Source organism: Macaca thibetana, chromosome 4 (assembly GCF_024542745.1).
Source record: "Macaca thibetana thibetana isolate TM-01 chromosome 4, ASM2454274v1, whole genome shotgun sequence".
In the NCBI taxonomy this organism is placed as follows: domain Eukaryota; kingdom Metazoa; phylum Chordata; class Mammalia; order Primates; family Cercopithecidae; genus Macaca; species Macaca thibetana.
Window position 1 is genome coordinate 117,247,945 of NC_065581.1, and position 21,954 is coordinate 117,269,898.

At 33.3% G+C, this 21,954-nt stretch overlaps 1 protein-coding gene across 4 annotated transcripts in view; it reads right to left on the reverse strand.

Annotated features, from left to right (window-relative positions):
- The window catches only part of STXBP5 (syntaxin binding protein 5), a 191,881-nt gene that overhangs the window by 113,404 nt on the left and 56,523 nt on the right, over window positions 1-21,954 (reverse strand). For all 4 annotated transcript variants that reach the window (XR_007724950.1, XM_050787300.1, XM_050787299.1 and 1 more), the window contains exons 5-7: window positions 16,885-17,019; window positions 15,282-15,345; window positions 10,381-10,464 (exon numbers count right to left, since the gene is read on the reverse strand). Coding sequence is in view for 3 of the 4 variants with exons in the window: in XM_050787300.1 (XP_050643257.1) it covers window positions 10,381-10,464; window positions 15,282-15,345; window positions 16,885-17,019 (283 nt within the window). In the remaining variant the exon portion in view is untranslated. The remainder of the gene's footprint in view (window positions 1-10,380; window positions 10,465-15,281; window positions 15,346-16,884; window positions 17,020-21,954) is intronic.

Genomic DNA, 21,954 nt, shown 5'->3' on the forward strand with positions numbered 1-21,954 from the left:
GCTCCTCATCTTTCACAGTAATTACTGAGGCAATTTTTAATCTCAGGGACCCTCTTCTGATAAGAAATTTATTTTGTACTTCTGGGTCACTTAAAAACTATCTGGAAAATACTTTTATATCACCGAAGTATTATGATACCCCTCATTTTTTTGCTCTAATATTATTTAAATTTTGGTATGCAAAAAAAAACTTTAAATCACTCTCCCATGCATCCTTTGAATTACTTCTTTTAAACTCAAGTTGATAAAATTTTAGTTCTTAATGGTCAATTGACTTAAAGTTACCCTACTGGAATGCAAGAATTGCAGAGTACAGAGCAAAAATCATATAACTGAAACTCAAAACTTCTGTCACATATAAAGTCAACATTTTCTATCATGTCATCTACTTATTTGGGTTCTTTCTATACTTATAAATTTAAACTAAATATTATAAAATATCTTAGTATAAATCAGACAGATACAGATAATCAGCTAACTTCTAATGCCAATATTTAATACAATGTTTTTTATTCAAAGTACAGATGTTCTTCAATTTATGATGAAGTTATACCCTGATAAACTCATCAAAAGTCAAAAATATCGTAAGTCAAAAATGCATTTAATGGTACCAACACAACAGACGATCCCTTACTTACAATGGCTCAATATGCAAGTTTTCAGCTTTAAGACGGTACACAAGCAATAGACATTCAGTAGAAACCATAATCGCATTCTAATTCCTAAGGAGCTCCTTTACTTAGGATGGGGTTATGTCTTGATAAACCAAATGTGAAGTCAAAAAAATCTTAAGTCGAAATACTGTAAGTCAGGGACCATCTGCATCTCTTACAAAATTCTAAATAAAATCTTAATAATAAACTGAAATACACATATGACATTTTGAAAACTCATTTTTAAAATAAGCAATCCCTTAGTAGCCTTTACAAGTAAAATTATTTCTGCAAAAACATGAGCAGTGCTAAAAAGCTATTTAATGTTTTAAAAAAAATTGATAAGGGAAAATACAAAAGAGGTCTACAGTGCTATCTGGAACCTATAGATAAAAACATCTTAATAGTATCATGTATAAATGTATATCATATATAAAAATACGTATCATATGTAGAGAAATATTTCTACTTTGCTAAAGAAAACAATGTCTATCTTTGTTTAAAAGTGCCTTCTATTTATGAAATGTTATTAAATTATTAGGCATTCCAAAAGCAAATACTATCGAATTACTGGAACCAGTGGTTCACAATTATCTTGGACAACAGAAACAAGTAACAGAAAACACCCCACAAAAAAGCAAAGAAATAAAGAAATATGGACATGCAACAAACATGCACTATTTATTTATACAATTTTCTATATGCAAATCCAACTTGATATAAGATGTGTTTTCTTTCTAAGTACATATGTAGAACATATGTAGTATTACAAGTATTTAAAACTATGTATACAATACCTACCATATATAAATTATACATGTATAAAATATGCAATTTACACTTTTTCTTTAGTCTTAAGAAAATGACGTAGAAATTTACGTAAACAAAGTGAGAAAATCCAATCTCACCAGCAAATCTGACACATGCTCAAAATCAGAAGCAAGGTGGTTTAGGAGCAAATCTGAACAATTCATGGGAGAAGATATGAGATATAACGTAGGAAACATAAATTGGGGTTGATAAATTTTGTGTGTAAATTGGCTTATCTGTTTTTCCAAGGAAAAGATATACAATTTCCAGGTGATTAAGAATATTTACTTGTTTATGGCCGGGCACGGTGGCTCATGCCTGTAATACCAGCACTTTGGGAGGCAAAGACGGGCGGATCATGAGGTCAGGAGATCGAGACTATCCTGGCTAACACGGTGAAACCCCGTCTCTACTAAAAAATACAAAAAATTAGCCAGGTGTGGTGGCAGGCACCTGTAGTCCCAGCTACTCGGGAGGCTGAGGCAGAAGAATGGCATGAACCCAGGAGGTGGAGCTTGCAGTGAGCTGAGATCGTGCCACTGCACTCCAGCCTGGGTGACACAGCAAGACTCCATCTCAAAAAAAAAAAAAAAGAATATTTGTTTTAAAAACCTGAAAATTATACATACATATGAATAACAGGATTATCTTAGAAAGAGGAATAAAGGACAGATGAATGGAAAATAGAACACAATACATAAAAGACATACAAAAGTCATGGAGGACAAGATGAATCCAGGGTAGAGAAAAAAGACTGAAGACAGAATGAACGCAGATGATATAGCTGTTCGCATAAACCACAAAGCAACAGTACATGCAATTCTAAAAGCTCTTTAAAAGATGTAGTATCTGAAAAAAATCATAAGTGTAAAAAGGTTCATAAAGGTAATTAAGAGTCTGACATCAGTATTTTCATTTTTAATAAAATCAGAGAAAAAACAAAAGCACTGCCTACTGTGACACATTTTTCAAAAGGAGTAATATTTAATTATTAGGCTTTGGCAAAAGTAGTACCTATGATGCTTCTGCTATTCTTATCGGACAAGGCAGCATCTTGTCTAGGAAGACAAAACAGGCTAACTGCTTACCTATCAAATTTTACATTCACTAACTCAAAATTGTATGGAAATTGAATAAATTCTCTACTTACTGGTTTTGCAAACTAATCAGTATTATTAGAATCATGTCACAGTAAATGTATATATTAATAAATCCTAATCCAGCTGCTCTTAACGTTACATACACTAATTAATATTTTAAATTTTAATTATTTTAAAATAATTTTTCTCATAGATGTTATTTAACATTCCATTCAAAAGCTGCATTAATTCCCAATGTAACTATCTATTATTGTTGCAGCCCTTAGAAAAATGCCAAAAAATGACAAAAGAACATGTATAATGTAGACTTTCATTTAAAATTACAACATTTGCAATTACATGAAAATATTGAAAATACTGTTGTTTTATTATTCTTATATAATCAAATAAAGTACATGCTTACAGCATGAATGATTTCTTACATATATAAATAATACATTAAATTGTATAGCTTTTGTCCTAGTATTTTAAACTTGTGAAATGTTCAATATTAGTTACACCATAGAAGGGAGACAACTATAATACTATATAATTAAATGAGACAATTATTGAATCATACATTTTGTAAGGTAGTTGATAAAAGTTATTATACATTGGACATTAAATTATTTAAAGCTTTTTTCCTTTCTCTCTAAAGATTATAAACAGTTATAAACTGAAACCACTGCCCTTTCCATTAAAAATAACCTCCCCCAACCCCACTGTACTCCAGCCTGGGCAACAGAGTAAGACAGCCTCTAAAGAATGAATGAATGAATGAATGAATGAATACATAATGCAACTGGAACTTTCTTCTGTTATTTTGAAAATGTGACCAAATTATTCATTGTTTTAAGTACTGTTTTACCTTTGGGAAAGTGTATTTGTGTGTGTGTATGTGTATGTTTGTAAAAATAAGCAGAAAATAAGCTGACTTAAAAGCACCAATCTAAATATAGGAGAAAAAAACCCTTAAGGGAATAAATGCTTCCATGAATATATATAATACCAAAAAAAAATTCATTTAAAGCTGTTACGATTCCTGTGCTGTGAGTTGCAAATATATTATTTCAAAGTTCTTTTTTTTTTTTTTTGAGACAGAGTCTTGCTCTGTCACCCAGGCTGCAGTGCAGTGGCACCATGTCAACTCACTGCAAGCTGCGCCTCCCGGGTTCACGCCATTCTCCTGCCTCAGCCTTCCCAGTAGCTGCGACTACAGGCGCCTGCCACCATGCCCAGCTAATTTTTTTGTATTTTTAGTAGAGACAGGGTTTCACTGTGTTAGCCAGAATGGTTTCGATCTCCTGACCTCGTGATCTGCCCGCCTCGGCCTCCCAAAGGGCTGGAATTACAGGCATGAGCCACGGGGCCCGGCCTCAACGTTTTTTTTTTTTTTTTTTTTTTTTAAAGTTTTCTGATGGTCTTGAGACTTAAATGTACCGAGAGAGCTAGAAAAGCACAAATTATTTTTTCATCATATTTTACTACCAATATTTCTGATGCTTCTCAATCTACCAGGAAAAACCAACATGAAACCAAAATACAAAAGACACTAATAGATGACCCTAGACATATGACAAAGAATAATCATAAAATAAAGAAGTTCATAAGTATTATTGTCTTAAAATATCAGTAATACTGCATTTCTTTCCTGCCACACTGATTACTACAAAAGGAATATTGATACTTTATTTTTAGAAAGAGGGTCTTGCTCTGTCACCAGGGCTGGAATGTGGTGTCATGATCATAGCTCACTGCAGCCTTGAACTCCGGGGCTTAACCCATCCTCCCACTTCAGCCTCTTAAGTAGATAAGACTACAGGTACACGCCACCAGGCCTAGCTAATTTTTTTTTTTTTTTTAACTTTTTGTAGAGGCAGGGTCTTGCTATGTTACCCATGCCAATCTCAATCTCCTGGCCTCAAGTGATCCTCCTGCCTCTGCCTCTCAAAGTGCTGGGATTACAGACATGTGCCATTGCACCTGGCCAATACTTGATATTTTAATACATTATAGCCTAAAAAAAATGGGATGTCCATTAAAGAGATAAAATTTTATATAGATGAAGTATCATCTGTAGAAAATATCTGTAAAATACTGAGAATACTATCCAACCACACTCAAAATCTATCATTGAGACACAACCAGGGTACAGTAGAGTTTGTCAATTAAAAAAATAACAATGGTTACAAAGCAACAAAAGCTCAAGGGCGCAAAGATACATTTCTGTTCCCACTACTCCCACGCATCTGAATCACCCCCAAGAGACCAAATGAACAATTAAAGCTATACTAAGAACTTAAATTATATTAGAAATGTTCAAAATTGTTACGTCATTTAATACATTTGTGCCTGTGTAAAAAAATAAATTTGAATACAGTAATATACCATTGAATAGAACATAAATATTAGGGGAGGGGAAAGGTAGTGCTTTGTCAAAATCTTAAATTTTTAACTCTCACTAGTGAGAAAGAATTATGACTATAATAATTTCTTGAATATCTGAAACTGTACACCTGGCAAAAACAGCACTGAAAATCAAATTTGATGACAGAATAGCATAAATTCATGGAAACAAAGCCAGAAATTTTTACTCAGTTTACAACAAGTTAATTTAGAAGTTAGAATTTATACCTAACACCACTGTTATTTAAAACACATGATTTTCATTTTGTATATTAATATGTGTGAAGAATAAGTTTTATGACTTAGGCATTTGTGTGCACCAAGGATACTGGTCTGTAGTCTCCTTATAATTTTTTTTCTAGTTTTGTTAAAAGGGTAATGCTTGCCTCATGAAGTGAGTTGCAAAGTATGTCCTTCTCTTCTATTTTTAAGAAGAGTCTAAGTACAACAGGTATTATTTGGTAAAACTCACCAGCAAGATTTCTGAGCCTGGTCTTTTCTTTGCGGGACATTTTCATTACAACTTTGATTCTTAAATTACAGAGCTACTTAAGTATTTCATTCACAGTGAGCTTTGGTACTTCCAAGAAATATGGGATCTTTCAAGGAAATTCCCCATTTCATCTAAATTGCTGGATTTATTGGCATTAAGGACATATTTCCTTATCAGTCCCTCTGTATTTCTGCAGAAACTGAAATGATATCCTTTTTCACCTCTACAATGGGTAATCTGTGTCTTTCTTTCCTCACCACTCTGACTATATGTTTATTAATTTTATTGATCTTCACAAAAATCCAGCTTTTAATTTTTTCAGTTTTCTCTATTTTTCTGTTATCTATTTCACTGATTTCTGCTCTTTATTATTTCAGTTCTTCAGCTTACTATAGATTTAATCCACTCTTTTTCTTCTGGTTTCTTGTGGTGAAAGCTGAGGCCACTGGCTTGAAACCTTTCTTGTTTTCTAATACAAAGCATTTAATGCTATAATGGATAATTCAGCTGCATCCCACAGGACATGGTAAATCTTTCTTTTCAGTTCAAAATACTTTAATTTTCTTTGTTTTCTTCTTTGACTCGTGGGTTATTTAGAAGTATGTTGTTTCCCTTTTCAATATTTATAGATTTTCCGTCTATCTTTATATAACTGATTTCTAATTTAATTGTATGGTAAAATAACATTTTGTATGAGTTTAATCCTTTAAAATTTATTGAGATTGATTTTATGACACTAAATACAGTCTGTCTTGGTGATGTTCTGTGTATAGCTGAAAAGAAAGTGTACTCAGCTGGTGGGTGAAACACTCTGATACCTACTTTGTTGATATTAATATAGTCGTTTCAGCTTCCTTTTGATTACTGCTAATATTACTTTTTCCATCTATCATTTTTCCAACATATCTGTATCTTTAAAAGTGGGTTTCTTACAGACAGTATATGGTTAGATCTTGCTTTTTTATCCAATATGATAATTGCTATCTTTTAATGGGGTGTTTAAACTATTAATCTGATTATTGACATAGCTGCATTTAAATCTACCATCTTGCTGTTTGTTCACTGTTGCTTCCATTTATTCTTTGTTCCCTTCAACCTTCCTCTGGATTTAATATTTTTAAATTCTCATTTTATTTCATATTTAGCTTAACTTTCTGAGTTGCTGCTGTCATTGCTTTGGTATTTCCTTTAGGATTTATAATACATATCTTTATCATAGTCTACTGTCACATAATATTATGCTACTTTATGTATAAAATAATAATCTATTAACGGTCCTCTGTCTTCTGACCATTGTGCTATTATTGTCTGTTTGTTACCTCTATGTATGTCAAAAATCCTACAATACACTTTTATTATTGGCTTGGATAATTAATGATCTCTTAGATTTAAAAAATGAGAAAGTTTATATCTACCACATATTTGCCATGTCTGGAGTCTTTCATTCTTTTGAATAGATCCAAATTTCCATCTCATAACTTTTTCTTCTGCATGCAGGACTTCTTTTAACGTATCTTATAGTTGAGGTCTGAAAGTGATTAATTCTTTCAGTTTTTATGTCTATAAAAGTCTTTATTTTGCCTTTATTTTTGAAAAAAAAAATTTCACCAGGTATAAAATTCCAGGTTGACAAATTTTTCTTTCAGTACTGTGAAGGCGGTGTTCCACTGTGTTCTGGCTTACATTCTACCTAAAAAACCAAAATTTGCTGTTTTTTTTTTTTTAAATGGAGTCTCACTCTATCGCCCAGGCTGGAGTGCAGCAGCACAATCTCAGTTCATTGCGAGCTCCACCTCTCAGGTTATGACATTCTCCTGCCTCAGCCTCCCAAGTAGCTGGGGCTACAGGGGTCCGCCACCACACCCGGCTAATTTTTTGTATTTTTCAGTAGAGACAGAGTTTCACCATGTTACCCAGGATGGTCTCAATCTCCCGACCTCGTGATCCGCCCGCCTTGGCCTCCCAAAGTGCTGGGATTACAGGTGGGGGCCACTGCGCCTGGCCTCTGCTGTCATTTTTATCTTTTTGCTCCCCTGTATTTAATTTAGCTTTTAAAGTTCCTCTAATTGTTCCTACGATTTTCTCTATTACTAGTTTCCAAGAATTGAAAATTGTGCTTTTATGTAGTTTGTTTTGTGTTTCTTCTGCCTACAGTTCATTGAACTCTTAGAATCTCTGAGTATATAGTTTTCATCAACTTTGAAACTTTTGGTCACTGCTTCTTCAAACATACTTTCTCTCCACTCTCCTCCTAGGATTCAAAATACACATATTAGTCTGCTTGAAGTCGTACCACAGTTCACTAACGATCTGTTCTTTTTTCCTCCATTCTTTCACATCAAGTAGTTTCTACTGCTATTTCCTCAAGCTTATTAATCCTTTGGTAGTACTATTCATAGTATTTTTCACCTTATTTTATTTTTCATCTGTAAAAAATCCACTTGTGTGATTTTTTGCCTTCCATGTCTTTTTTCAACATGTTCATGCTTTCATCTACTTTCTTAAGCATATGGAGTCCATTTAATAATACTTGTTTTAATATCCTTGAGGTCAATTGTATCATCTTTGTCATTTCTGTTTCTATTTTCATTTTCTTCTCATTATGGGTCATATATTCTGGCTTTTTGCATACTTCATATATCTCTATTTGGATGCTAGACATTGTACAATTTATATTGGGCTACTATTCATATTCTTCTAAATGTTTTTGGGTGTTTTTCCTAGGATGTAGTTATGTACTTAAAAACAGTTTAGTCCTTCCAGTCCTTTCAAAGTTTGCATTAAAGATTTGTTAGGATGAACTAAGCCAGCCTTTATTAGTATAGGGCTAGTTTAGTTCTACCACTGAAACAACAGCTTTCTGAATACCCTTTCTCATACCCTGTATATCACAAAGTTTCTCTATTCTGTTGGGAATGTGAACTATTCCCAGTACTGTTTGTGCTACAGAGATGGTTCTACTTTTCCTTTTTGGTGGATCTCATCCAAGCCTTATACCCATGCAATAGTCAGTATTCAACTGAAGACTCAGGACACGGGTCCTCTTGTAGACTTCTATAACTCTCTTTCTAAGCTCTTTGCTCTCTAATTCCTTGCCTTCTAAGCTGCAGATGTCTCAGTTTCCCCAATTTCCCAACTCTGACTTTTCAACTTAGGGAGACTTCTCAGCTTCCACCTAGGTTCCCTCTTCATGTTCTAAGAACTGGAAAATCTCTTCAGGCCATTAGCTGAAGCAATGGAGGGGTTTACCTTCTTTGTTTCTCCTCTCTAAATAATCCTTTTCTGCATGACCTGCTGTTTAACTGCTGAAAACTGTTGTTTCATATATCCTGCCCAGTTTCTTTGTTTAAAGCAAGAAGGTAAACTAGTCCCTGTGACTCCATAATGGCTCAAGCCAAGATCACTATTTAAAATAATAAGCAAAACCAAAATATTCAATTTTTAAAATCTGCTTTCATCTATGGACCACAATTACAGATCACAACTACACAGAAATGTAGGAACTCTTTATTCAAAACATGCTTGTTTAATTTGAAGATTCTGACTAGTGAGCAGCAAAAAGTATACAGTCATAAAAACAAAGGGAATTCCCTTTCAGTCATGCCTACAAAGATAATGTACAAACATGTGCAAAGTATTCAAATGTTGCTATAATTACTCAGTGTGCTCTGATGTTTCAGTAACTGAACATATCAATATGATTACTATTAAGATTATGATGTATTTTATCTTAACCACTTACACATTTCCTAGATATAGCTGTATTCACTGAATTGGAAACCATGAACACTCTTGATGTCTAAATTATGGCCACCAGACATGGCACTGAAATAAGTTATAGTTCCATAGAAAAATACCTTATTCTAAATTTGATTCAGAAATATACAGATCAGTAGGGAGGAGGTACACTGACCAAAGTTAGGATAATGTGAAAAGCAACTATAACTTCAGTGGACTGAAGTACATCAAATATGTTTAAGTTGTTGAGCACATAGTGAAACTAAAAGTAAGAATAAATTGGTTATCATGGAAACTATTATAGAACAACCCCTTAAGATGAATATTAAAATAAAGGGAAAGAATCACATATTTACCCTGTCTTTGCTATATGAACTATCCTATTATATAAACGAATAGCAGATAAAAGAAAGGTTCTCTTTACTGAAGCGACCTACATAATAAGTAGAGAAGGAAAGACAGAATTCGAAAGTCTCCTATTTTGCAACTACTATATAGTAACAGATCTCGGCCTTAACCACCACTGGCTTCCAACATCTGAAACAGACACTAAAGTTCCACCAGCTAAATGAGTATCAGTATCATCTATGAAGTAGTCTTGCCAAAAAAGAAAAATAAACCTGCATTTGATCAAGCCTCAGTAAATTATCCAATTTATAGGAAATCTGAGGGCAAAAAAAAAAAAAAAAGAAAAAAATGTCAAAGACAATGGGGATGCAGCCAGAAAAAGCCAGCATCTGGAAGATTCTATCTTCAATAAATAAATGCCAAAAAAGGAGAGGTAAGGTAAGGAAGGGAAGTGAGGAGCAAGAGGAGAGAAAAGACATATCTATCAATCACAATCCTTACTGGTTCTTAAAGTTAGCGGATTATAAATGTCTATAGTATACTATCATTCGTACAAAAGAAAAAATAGAATATATTTATGAATTTGCTTGTAAATGCACACAGTCTCTCTGGAAAAACATGAGAGAAACTGGTAACACGGTACCTGTATGGAAACTAGATAACCAAATGGCAAGTGGGAAAAAGATTTTTGTATCTTTTGAATTGTGTGAACATATTATCTATTGTAAAAAATAAATTGTGTGCTATTGCAATTACAAAGCTTGCCTAAACTAAAATAACCAATTAAGTTTTTAGAGAAACTGCTTTATATGAGAGAAATGACCATAGCTTTTACTAGCAAAAATAGTATTACCTCATCATATGTGTATCTGTAGTCAGCTTTCTTTGATTTGAGGTCCCATAAAACTACTGTTCCAGATTCAAAGCCAATCAAAAGCTGTGATAAAAGAAAAAGGCATATTACCTAGGAATGATATCAATTATAAAACATTTATTTGCTGACAATGAAAATAACTACAATCATTCACATGCGTTGAGTATAAATGTATGATATAAACAAATATCTGTACTGCTAATTAGTAATCACACAAATGACAAATGAGAACACTGCATATTTATATGTCTTTGATGATTAGGGACTCAACATACAACTGACTTTTGAAAACAAAAACAGTACCATTTTGAAGTCTTTTCAAAACTTTTGTATGTATTTTCAAGTTTACAAACTTTTCAAATTCTACACACTATGAGGCAATCTCATCTATTCCATCTATATATCGATTAGTTTCAAATCATATCCAGCTTACATCCCTCTGGTGAGATTCAGACACATAATTCCAATGGCCACATCTCCACTTATCTACATAAAAGCCTCAAAGTAAATGCGCCCCAAATAGAATTAATTATATTCTTCTCTACTCTGCTTCTCTGGAATTCCCTGTTGCAGTGTCTCTCACCATTTCTTATCATGTCTATTCAGTGGCACTGGCTAGAAACCTAGAGGTCATTCATAACTCTGGTCTCTCCTCCAACAGGTAAAATCACCATGTAAATTTAAATTACATTCTATTATCTAATTTACTTCTCTTCATTTCTAGTGCCTCTTCCCTGGTTCAAGACACAAAGATTCCTTTTCGGGTATCCTTGACTCCACTCTTGCTCCTATTTTAATCCATTTCATATTGTAGCTAGAGTAACGGTTCTAGAATACAAACCGAATGGGATAATGTATGCTTCTGTTTAAAACTTTTAAATGCCACACCATTATTTTTAGGATAAACTGAAAATTCAGTAATATGATCTACAAGATCCAGCATGGCTTAACCTCTGTTTACCTCTCCAGTTCCATCCCTTACCACACCACGGCCACTCAATACATTATAGTATATTCTTAAGTTCATACTCTCTTTTACCTTTGAGCCTTTGTACATGCTGCCTCACTACCTGGGCCACTCCATTTGAATGTCATCCGTTTTGCCTGACTAGTCCTACTCATCTTTCAGGTGTTACTTTAGTGATCATCTCCTCTGGGAAGCCTTCCATGACCTACCAAATGTAAGTCAATACCCTTTCTATGTGCTCCAATAACACTTATCTTTTTTAAATCTGAAGGATCACCACACAATAATGGACTTTTCCTTATCTGAATTATTGTGCAGTCTGTAAAACTGGTGTATCTGGGCAAAGATTAGTTTTTATCTTGTTTACCGCAATACCTCTAACATAACACATAGGGCCAGATATGTTATAAATACTTATTATGAATGCATCTATTTCAGAATGGAATGCATATTCCTGCCTCACAAACAATGTACACTGCCCATAGAACCTGTGCTGCCCCCAGACCCCACCTCAGTTTTTTCCAAATCTCAGTATGAGATTTCCTCTGCTTAAAACCTCCTCCCCTTTCATTCAACAAGCAATCCTCTACTAATATTTTAAGTCTAAATTCAGTGTTGCTTCCTGGTTAAGTCTACCCAGTTCCTGTAGAGAAATTAAGATGCTCCTTTTCTTAACCTAGTACCATGCATTTTCATCTATATGTCTCTAATATCTAATACACTTCCTAAGACATAGTAGACACACAATAAATATTTGTTTAATAATTAGAAAAATGATTAGTCTATATCTGTTTGGGTAATCTGGGGATATAAACAAAATTTGGGCAGAACCAGTAATTTTAATAAGACAAATTTAGAAGATTTCAGAGTAGAGGGGCAGCTGGAAGGGCTAGCTATCAAAACTAACAAAGTAAGTTTTCCTACTTTAGTACAGAATACAGTCAATTTTTCTGATCTTATCTCTTCTTTCCTAGGTAATCTGAGATACACCTAGGCAATCTGAGATACACCTTTTGGAAAAAAAATGGTATTTGTTTCCTTTTTCTTTTCCCACTCTTTTCAAATATCTTGGACATGTGATACAGCATTTGAGAAAAGATAAACTTCAGGAATAAGGAAAGAGAAGAAAAGAATAAAATGTAAAGGTTGATGTAAACAGCACTGCACTGCTTAGGACCTTATAAGTAACCTGAGTTCTAGTATTAAATCTGCCACTTAATAGCCATATAACTTTAGGGAAATAATTTTATCTATCCAGACCTTAATAACTTAAGAGGGTTAAACTTTAATCTCTCTAGCCAGCTCTAGTATTCTAAGGATATTAGAAATATATGACAACAGGTTAGAGTTTTATGCCCATAATCTTCTAGCTTTTCAATTCCTTTCTCTACAAAAGCAAGATAATAATAAATATTTAAAAATAGAAAACTAAAGATAGAGCACTTAATTAAAATTGGAAAATTCTTCAATGCTTATTCCTACTGGAATCTTTTATAACCCAGAAATGTTAATGAGCTTATATACTAGTGAGTAATTCCTGTCTAATTTTTCTCTTTGAAAAAGCATTAGTGTGTATGTGGAATATGAATACATTTCTCTACAACATATATAACCAATCAATATCTAGAAAGAAAGCTTAGCATAACAGAGAGTACTCCTGGGCTGAAATTAAAGAAACTGGTCTTCAAATCTCAGATCCGCCAAAGTCTAGCTCTGGAGCTATGGAACACATAATGTCACCAAGTCTCTGCTTTATCATTTGTAAAGTAAGGGAAATTTCTAATTTACAATTTGTTGAAAAAATAAAATGAAATAGTGTATATAAAGTGGCCTGCACAGTGCCTGACACATAGAATTAAATAAATGGTGGCTATTCCTATTGTAAGTCTAACCTATCTAATGTCTAACCTTCCTTGGCCAAGACCTTCACTTAATGTGGCAGTATCCACCTGTAAAGTTAGCACTGAAGGAACCTGCCCTATCACCTTACATCATTGTTCAATGACAAATGTCTAGGAGTTCTTTGCAAACAGGAAAGAGTCTACAAGAAATCAAAGTTTAGATAATACAGTTTGTTCTAGCATCCTAATATTTTTAAAATTTTATATATATATATAACTTATTTACTCCATCCTCATTATTTATAGAATGAATTATATATATAATTCATATAATTGTATATTGAGTAGTTGGTATTTTTATTGTAAGTTAGTTGCTAGGGAAAATAGAAACCTGTATAAATATTACCTTTGTGCTCAAGGAGACTTTCAAATTCAGGGGAGCTAAGATATGCACATATTTCTAATAAAAGCATTACGTCATAAATAACACAAAATTTCATAACTAAAGTACTAATAAATGTGAAAGAAAGAAAAAGCATTTTCTGTCAGGATTATCAGGGAAGAAATCATAAAAGAAAAATATTTAATCTGGGCCTTAAAGTATGGGTAGGAATTCAGCAGAGAGATGGAAAGAGAATTCCAAACAGAAGGACTCACATAAACAAAGGTATGGAAACATTAAAGAGCAGTTCATAACTGAAAATATAACTATTTGCTTCAGCACAACATTCAGGTAAAGACATCCTGAAAAATAAGGAAATGCAGGGCTATATTTCACGAAACACTGATTTTACTTGTTAGATACTACAGACCCACTGAAAGTTCTGAAACAGTAGAACATTAAGATTAAAATGGCACTCTAAGCCAGGCACAGTGGCTTCTGCTTGTAATCCCAGCAGTTTGGGAGGTCAAGGCAGGAGGATCACTTGAGCCCACGTGTTCAAGACCGCCTTGGACAACATAGTAAAACTTTTAGGAAATGAAAAAAAAAAAAAAAAAAAAAGAAAGCAAAGGAAAAGCAAAAGACACAGGAAGAATTACAATGACTTGATGTCCAATTCAAGGAGGAAAGGAAGTTTTGAATTTTCCTACCACGCCTCCCATTCAAAAGCTTGGCTTTTAAATAAGTATCTTGTATAAAAAGAAAATTAAGTAAGGATCTAAGTTACTTCATACTTGCTTTATGTAAAGTTTCTTTCAAAGCATACAATGCTATAATTATGACCTAACTCCAAACAGTCTAATTATCCTTTTGTTTACCCAATGGCAAACTAAGAGAACAGTGTTAAACAGTGTATCAGCTCAACCTCTCCCACAATTGAGGAAATGAAAAACCTGATTAAACTTCTGCACAAAATTCAGAAGTTTCACTTCACTGATTTCTGATAGCAATAAACTTCCTGGTATTTACTTAGCTTAAGATCATAAAATTATATAGGTAGAAAAATATCATTATTAAATAGAACTACCTGAAAGACTGGTTTGAAATAGAAAATAAATATTCATCCAAAAATATTTATTATTTTAAATGACTTAAATAACCTAAATTAACAATAGCTAGATACTGATTATATGAAACTGGTTTCAGAGTATTAAAAATTAAATAACATTAAAAAAACTCTACATTATTAATTGGAACTATTTATGACAAAAAAATTTTAGAGGGGATGAGATATCAAGACAACTATAACATAAGGCAATCTGTGATTAGTGCTACAAAAATTGTATAACCAAAGTGTTCAAAAGAATCCAAAACCAAAAGAAAACTTTTTATCAGGATTAACAGAAAATCAGGGAAAACAGTCTGAAGAAGCCAAATATAAACAAATAACCTGTAATTATAAGCATTAAGTTTGACTTATGTTTTAAGGTTTTTTTGTCCTTTAAAATTGTAAATGATTCTAATTCTTTCATTTGTTCTTCATTACTAATAAGCATTAAATGTTTATGATATGCAACCTTCAATGGCAATCTCAATTTGTAACAAATGTGATCCTGAAATAGTATGCTTATTGAAAAATACAAAAATTTGTGCATTTAAATAATACATAATTTTTTACAAAAAATTCTACCTTTCCCTCGTCCATTGGATTATCACTTATATGGACCACAGGTCCTGGATGAGATTTAGATGACCTAAAAAAGAAAAAGTTAGTAAGATTTTCCCTTCAATTAAAAACTTTAATATGGCTACATATTTCATTCCAATAAAAATAAATAGAAAATAAGTTATATTTATAAGGAAAGAAAGGATTTCAACAAGTGATAAGTAATAGGCATACAGTTCTTAATATGGATCAAAACAGGGATCAGGGAAGAAGTAGTGACTCATATAAATAAGCAAAATTCACAACTAAGTACACTTCCTGCATAGGAAAGAATCTTCAATTTAGTCAATGATTTGAGTACAGGAAATCTATTGTCAAGGTAGAATTCTCAAAATTACTATTTTTGAATAATGCAGCATCTATTTTATTTTACTCAATTCTAGCCTCCAATTTAGGCATCCCATTTAGTTCCAATAGAAATAGAAAAACATTCTATTAAAAAAAAAAAAAGTAATGCCACCTCTATCTGCTCAGAGAAAAAGAAGTTCTACAAATAAGAACATGGTTGAACTGATGCCTATAGAGTAAAAATAAGCATACCTCTAATTCAGAAACTCTCTAGTTTGACAGATCACTCCATTTCATGAGAGCCATCTGTCAAACTATACAGATACCTGCACTAGGCCTATCCACTAGATGGCATGATCAATTCAAAGAACAGACCATGAAAACCCACACTACCAAAGGACTGATATGTGAAAATAACATTCTTGCTACAGGAAGAAAAATCAGGATTAATACACTATTACAGCTATGCTAACACATGACTTACGAGCTATGTCATAGAATTATTCTTATCTCAAAAAGATGTAAATACTGTGGAATGCAACAATACAAGACTATTTGCTTAAAAACAAAAAGAAACATTGAAAAGGGTCTTGCCAATATCCTTAAACTTTGATGTTGATATCCCAGAAATATAAGAAAAAAACTTGTAGAAAGACACAAGATACAAAAAATTTAAGACTGAAGGGTTAGCACTAAAGATCCTTAGGGCCCTATAGTTTCACCTAGTTTTTGTTACCAATATTAGTAAATGAAAACAAGTATCATTTATCAAATTTATCAAACATTAAGTAAAAATTTAACAAAATTAAATAAAATCAAACAAAATTAATTTCTACTATATTAACTTTAGCAAACATTTGATGATTTTAAAACGTATCAAGCAGTAGTTTAAACCGGTGTTTTCCAAACATTGGTGGCAACTCATTTGTGGGTCATGACCATCATTTGAAAGAAAAATCATTAGAAGACAAAAGAACAGAAAAAATTAGAGTGATTTGCATTAGTAGGAATGACTGTTTATATTTAGTGCTACAGTGTACACAAATGTAAATATATGCATATGTAATGTGCATATATCTCTATATACATATGCATAATTTAAATTTACAAATTGCCACATCAAAAGAATACTCACAAAAAACTAATAAATCTGTACTTAATATTAAGAACATCTGTCACATATTTAATTCCATACAGATTTACTGATCGGCTATGATACAATGCTATTGTCATACATAGAACTGATGCTTTCGGATACAAAATATTCGCTCAAACTCACAGTTCAATGGCTTTATTCCACATAATGACGTAGCCTGAGAGTGTGAAGGACTCCACATTGACAATATGTATATTACCTCGTTCAGTGCCCACATAGAGCCACTTACTCTGGAAAGGCAGATGGCAAAATGTAACCCTGCAAGAGAAAAATATATTCAAAAAAGAAATTTCAAAAATGGTAAATTTTACTGATTGCATTAGAGTGTTGATTATGATATATAATTCAGGAAGAGCAAAACTGGTATATAACCATCAGATGTATCTATTCATTGTGACTAATATTTAATTACGCTAATTCAGCTTATACATCAAACATAAGGCCCCACAGTAAATAAACAGCATGGCATGATGGAAGGTGAGTTTTGAAGTTAGAATGTATTTCAAAGCTGGCTGTCCTCCACTAACTGTGTAACCCTGGGCATACCACAAATTTAACCTTTAGACCATAAGCTATGATTTCAACATCCACATTACCCTTGAGTACTACTGTGTTTCTCAGGCGTTACTAAGCACACTCATCCATCTCAGTACCTGTGCTTACTACTCCTTCCAGGCAAGATGCACCTCCCTGATTCTTTCCTTCTCTTCAAAGATTCAATTCAAATACCACTTGCATTTAAACTGATGAGATACTTTTATATCTATCTGGCTTGCCTTATATGATTGTCAAGGTCCATCTTTCTCATTAATTTGTGGGCCTCTTGAAGGACAGAGATCCCCTGTACTCAGCCTTAGACAATGTTTCTGAAATATATTTGAGCTATTTCTTCCTATGTTCTGATGATATGGCAGGCCTTCATTAACAAATTACAATAATTTGCATGCATTTGCTAAACTTTATCATTCTGACAACTGCAGATCCCCCCATTTCGAATCTTAGAATAGACTTTACAATTTAAAGGAATAGCACTTAAAACAACACAAATGATAATAATGACTGCCAGATTGCCAATACTAACACTAGGCACTCGGCAAAGCATACAGACTATTTTCTATTTCCATTAACACACAATTTTATTACAGAGAATTTTGAAGACAATAACACTTATCAAATAAATATACACGCAACTCATTCTCATTCTTTCTTAGAGGTAACGTTCAGTTAGATAATTACTTAAGCTTCATCTACTTGTAATTTCTGTTGAGTGTTTTATAACGTTCTCTTTCTAAAGAATTCATGTAAATTTAACCAAGTATAGACATGTCTAGTGAATAAACAAAATCATTTGATAGTACTTTGTTACTTCACAGGGCTCACTTTCTCAATATTAACTACCGTCCTAAGACTTTTTTTCTCAGTCAACTATAAAACTAACTTACATTACTGAGATATTTTAAGCATCATTATGTTTTCCAGAACTGAGAAGAACAAAATATTTAGTATTTAATATGTTAACAAGAAACTTAAACATTCACTTAACTAGTTTGGCACTAATACTTTAATAAGATCTCTAGAATGACTCATTTAAAAAAATATATATAAATCATGGGAGTATTTTTGTACAAAGCACCACCAAACTTAAAAATTACTCTGCTCTATAACTACCATCATCATTTAAGTAAAATAAGAAGAAAAATTTAATGTTTTTTAAATCACAATGAACTCAAGAATTTCTTAACTGGCAAACTGTCATGGCTCTGAACATGTAGGAACAGGAAGAGTGAAAAAACTAAACTTCCAGTTGCAACCAAACAATATAATACCATGCCAGTGATATTAGAATCTACCTTATGGAGGGTTTAAATGACAAATTAAAGAGTATGAAAGATTTTATATAATTATAAATTATATTGATTACTTAAAAGGAGCAATGTGTTAGAGCACTTAAAACTATGTGTTATGTGTGTGCATGTTTGTACACAGAGACAGACAGACAGCTATTGTTATTTAATAGTTTTAAGAAAGTTATCCACAATAGAAGTTTTTTTTTTTTTAGGGAAACGTGTGAGTCACATGCAATAGAAATCTAACATTTTTTAGTAAAAGTAAACAATGAAACAAATGGCATTGAAGAGCTTTGGGACAAACAGATTTCAAATGTAGAAGATTTCAGATTACATCCCCCTCCCACACTGACTCTAGGATTGATCGTGTGGCTTGCATTGGCCAATGAATTATTAGCAGTTGTGCCACAGGCACAGTTTGAAAAGTACTTGCAAGGAAGAGGGGCTTGGTAACTTTTTTAATGCTTTCAGAACCCAAGTGCCATGTGATAAAGCCCAGACTAGCCTGTTGGAGACCTTGGCCTGGCCCACAGCCAGAACCAACCACCAGACATACAAGTAAGGCAAGCTAGATCATCCGACCTAGTCGTGCAGCTGGATGACTCCAGTTGCGTAAGTGACTCCAGGGGAAGACCACTCCTGCTGAGCCAGACCCTGGTTGCTGACCCACAGAACTATGAGCAAACAAAGTGGCTGTTATTTTACCCTTAAGTTTGGGGATGTTCTCTTATGCAGAAATAGAAAATTGGCCTATTACTAACAAAATAAACTCAACTAAAGTAAAGAAAAGCTATAAAAACATACAGGAAAACAAATTCTTATAGTTCTAGAGTTAAGAGGACCCCAGAAAAACTTTTCAGGAATGCAAACAGTGTACGTTTTATGAAGCTGAAATACTGCCTTGGATCAAAATCAACTCTTCACTTTTCTCAAAGATTAATTTTTATGGTGATATAGATCATTAATGATAATAAACAAATAACAATGACTCATATTTTTACTTGTATCTTTTACTAATATCAGGAGACCAAGTTAAGGTTTTTAGTGCTGGTGTCTATTAGTAAAACATAAAGTTATACTGAAAATAGTAACATTTAACAATATATACAGTTGAAATCCACATGAAAATCATTAAAACTGAGGAAACACCAATTAGGTTATTTATTTTAATATTATAAGAAACAGCATATTAAATTGAGACTGAAAAGTTACCTTAAAATGGGTAAGCTGAACCAAGAGAAAAGAAAATGATTGAAACAATGTAACAGAAACATACCGATAATGAAGTTGAATTCCCTCAGTATGCCACTAAATACAACTTGTAGTCTAAATCCCTATACTGCACTTGACTTAAATATATCTTACACATAGTGTTACTGGGAACATGATAGTTCTGTATTTGCTTAAAGAATTTAAAATATGTATAAATGTTAAGTACTAGGGAGTAACACATACATCCTATTTGCTATAATATTTAGCCGTGGCAGGTGCCTGTCAAATATTATGCAGCCAAGCACCATTGGAAGATTTTATTATTACCAATTTTGACAGAAGAATATGTACAGCTTCCTAAGTAACGCCGAAATTAACCATTAGATTAACCCAACATAATAGAAAATGGCATCATATTTATAGTCTCATCAAATATCACAATATTTTGCTGAATACTCAAAATACCCTAATGAGTATTCAGTAAGTCTTTATTAAATGAGCAAGTGAACTATAAAAATATGGGAACCTATATTAATAAAACAATCAGATATTCCCAGTGTACTCCCTCTCCATCCTCATGGCCTGAGCCTAATTTAAACCATTATCATTGATCATCAAATCCATTCTAAGCTGCCACAAGAGTTATCTTTTTGAAGCAAAGAAAGTTCACATTATCTACTTGAAAGACTCTAATAGCTTCCTCCCTTCTACCATAATGCTTCTTAAACCATATTTAGTGAAACCATATTTAGTGACATTTTGTGGTACCTACATCTGGGAAAAAAGAGTAGAGATATACAGTGTGCAGGATTTGGTCACCCGGTACTCAGCATCCATGGGCACTTCCTCCCATATGCCCTTTTGTACCGCAGATGCTGGAAAACTAAAACATACTTCACCTTACAGCTAAGGTTCTAGATGATACTACATTTCTACTAATTGGATGTGCTTGAAATTTGTAGGCAGAAATGAGGCAGAGACCGTCTTTCTGTTGCTATCTCTGCTGACAAGGATGTTTATGGAGATCTGAATGGTAGAAGACACTTAAGGAGCAGCAGCAGTGGGGACCAAACACAGTGTTTCACGTCTGCTCATGAGCTTCATGTGGTGAGCGGTGGTAATCATAAAAGCAGCCCTGTTTCCTATACCCCGCATTGCAGCTATGGCAATATGTTCTAAAATTCAGTAAGTCTGCACCCTTGTAAATTTTATTTTAAACAGCTAGGTTGTTGTGTTAAATCCTCTTATGTGTAAAATATCTGCAGTGGTTTCTGTTCCTGCATTGAAACACAGCAAGGAAATAATCTGCAATTTATATGACAGTCTATAGTCCAAAAAATACCTGCTCATAATGTATCTTAAGACGATGTTATTCGATTATTTAAAGTTGAAAAAGGTTGAGAATCTTTCTTATAATTGTACAGAATTATAAGTGGGCACAGTGGCTCACACCTGCAATTCCAGCACTGTGGGAGGCCAAGGCTGGAAGATCATTTGAGCTTAGGAGTTCAAGATGAGCCCGGGCAATACAGTGAGAACTTGTCTCTACAAGAAATGTATAGCCTGATTTGGAGATTTGCGCCTGTAGTCCCAGCTACTCAGGAGGCTGAGGCAGGAGGATTGCTTGAGCCTGGGAAATTGAAGCTGTAGTGAGCCATGACTGCACCACCTCTCCGTCCTTTAAAAAAAACAAAACAAAACAAAACAAAACAAAACAAAACACCCTTTCATGAAGTAGACCTTTCTTGCCTTTCTGCTCTTGACTACCCACCTAGCAATGTCTAACTACAGTTCCTTAAATATGGGAGATTGCTTCATAACTTTGTGACTTTGAACATAAGGTTAAGTTCCTTTGCTCTTTGTCATCTGGGAATTTCCTAGTAATCCTGAAAATCTGTTCATATTGGCTCTTTTGTAACCTTTTACCTAAAATTCACAAAACAGGATGATGCATCTTTCTTCCAGTTACCCTTTAACATTTCACATAGAAAATTTCATTACATTCATATTATGCTCACCACTGCATTGGAATCTTCCATTTCATCTCCCTTAGTTAAAACAACTTCCATGTCTCTCCACAATTTATCACAGTATTTGCAATGGCCAGAAACTTAAACAGGAAATAGGAAAGAAG